This window comes from Suillus bovinus, assembly GCF_016758785.1.
Source record: "Suillus bovinus strain UH-Sbo-P2 chromosome Unknown EDB93scaffold_156, whole genome shotgun sequence".
NCBI lineage: Eukaryota > Fungi > Basidiomycota > Agaricomycetes > Boletales > Suillaceae > Suillus > Suillus bovinus.
The window spans coordinates 1-2038 of record NW_024542212.1 but is presented as its reverse complement, the minus strand read 5'-3'; the positions used below and the strand labels follow the sequence as shown (position 1 = coordinate 2038).

At 51.4% G+C, this 2038-nt stretch overlaps 1 protein-coding gene across 1 annotated transcript; it reads left to right on the top strand.

The window, feature by feature from the left end:
- Window positions 1-300: 300 nt before the first annotated feature.
- On the top strand, window positions 301-2030 carry EDB93DRAFT_1257114 (uncharacterized protein; the record flags this gene model as incomplete). Its single annotated transcript, XM_041454061.1, has 7 exons — window positions 301-381; window positions 435-950; window positions 996-1115; window positions 1168-1278; window positions 1330-1449; window positions 1501-1705; window positions 1760-2030. Coding segments are annotated over 7 exons (1424 nt in total), but the record flags the coding sequence as incomplete, so codon positions are not given.
- Window positions 2031-2038: the final 8 nt, after the last annotated feature.

Sequence of the window (2038 nt, the reverse complement as noted above, 5' to 3'; positions counted from 1 at the left end):
TTCTGTGAGGAACTGATCAACTGATTCACTGATTATTGATAACTTCGAAGTTGAACACAAGGCACCGGCAATTGCCAAAATTGAACCACGACCAAACAAGGACAAACAATCAACGAAATTTTACATTGTTAATCACTGATCTTGTTTTTACTGAAACATCATCCTTGTGATAACTGATTTCAACCTGAATACAACTTGATTTCTACCTGATCTCAACACCTTCAACACTTTCAATTGAAATACCATGTCTACTCCAGTTGACACCTCTTTGACCGGCCTTGAGAAATCACTGCCAAAATCATGGCCATTATCACTGGCACTTGGCAGCTTCCTCCAGGCCACAGCCACTTTTCTCTGACAACCCAGGTCAGTACACTCGTGGTATGTAGCATTGTCATATTTTCTCCCCTTCATTTTTTTCATCATCCAGGTAGGCTGATGTGGTCCGGCAATATGGGAGTGGTCCCTACCTTCCGGGTCTTGTGTGTTTGTGCTCAAGGGAGTTAATTTGTGTTTGGGGCATAACTCCTCAGGTCTGGCCCAACTGGCACAGCATCGGGTACGATGATACCCGTTTGTTGACGCACCCCTGGCACAGCAAGGTTCTTGCCTGGGAGGAGTTAGGTGATCACACCTTTGATCTCCCGGTCGTGTCCGGTCCTTCAGTAGGTCCAATTCCTGTGGATCTTCCACCCTCGCCTGTCATTGCCGGGCCTTCTACCAACCCTGCCTCCGAGTCCTGGGAGAAGGGAAAAGGTAAGGCAGTTGTCCCAGGACCCAGAACCAGAAGTGGAAGGGAGTCGGAAGAGGAAGTCTCCAATGATTCCAGCACTTCCCTCCCAACCCCCAAAGTCCGCTATGAAGACTCGGAAGCAGGCGAAGACCACTGGCCTTGCCAAATTCAAGGCATGTTTGTTGAGTCAGAAGATGAGGAGGACTCGGTCACTCAGGTATGTCCTCTGGTTCATTGTTTCATTGTCTTACTCATCTTGTAGCCAATTTTGCGTGGGGTTCCGGAGGTCGTCCTCCCCCGGCTCTCCCCAGATGTTGCAAGGATGTCCAGATCACCTTGGTCACCCCGGAGCCCAAAGAAGAAACCCTTTGGGCCTGCTATGGTAAGTCGCACTTTTGCATCCGGCACTCGGGTGAGTCCTTACAATGTGCCAGGCAATTGCCGGCAAACATCCGGAGGTCATCGAGCCCCCTCAGGCAACTCCCGAACCTATGGTAGAGGCACCCCCAGTCATTGACGCAGGTGATATACTCATTCCTGGACCTGTAAGTACACCATTGAGACTTGGTGTGTCTATGAACTGACGTCTCGCACAGAATAACCCTTGCCAGGCTTGCCACAAGATGGAATGGCCCTGCGCAACTCGGTTTGACAAGAGGACCGGCGCCCCGTGCATGTCCTGCATCTACTGCACCACCAAGATTAAGTGCATCTCTGTGAGTATGGGAACCCCGCCGAAATGTGTTCGAGGTCAATCTGTCACCCAGACCACCAGGAGGACCAGATCCAGGACCCCTTCCAAAGCTCCCTCCAAAGCTCCGGCCGCCTCACAAACCACTGGCCAGATGCGGAGTCAATCTCGGGTCTCTTCCATCACTCCCGGTCCATCTCATGCCCAAACACCAAAGGCACAAACACGCGGTTGCAGCAAGACTGTCACTGCTGCCAAGGAACCTACACCTGCACCAGCTCGTAAGTCACCCGAATTTTCTATGTCCATCTGACATAATGTTCCACCTGTAGCAGTCCCATCTTCGACTTCCGGTGTTCCTTGTTTGGCACTCGATGTGCCAATGCCGGATTTGCATGCCATGGCAATGGCGATTCGGGAGGGTGCAGCTCGAATTGCCGCTCTCGAGGAGCGTGTTGTTGAGCAGGATGCTAAGATTGACACCCTGCAACACCTTCATGAAGGCCTTCGATGTGAAATCATCCTCCGGCACCCAACATTTCCACTTCTGGATGCCCAAGGTGATGCAACATCATTTTTGCTTCATCAACCTGTCCCTCCGGCCATGTCAACCC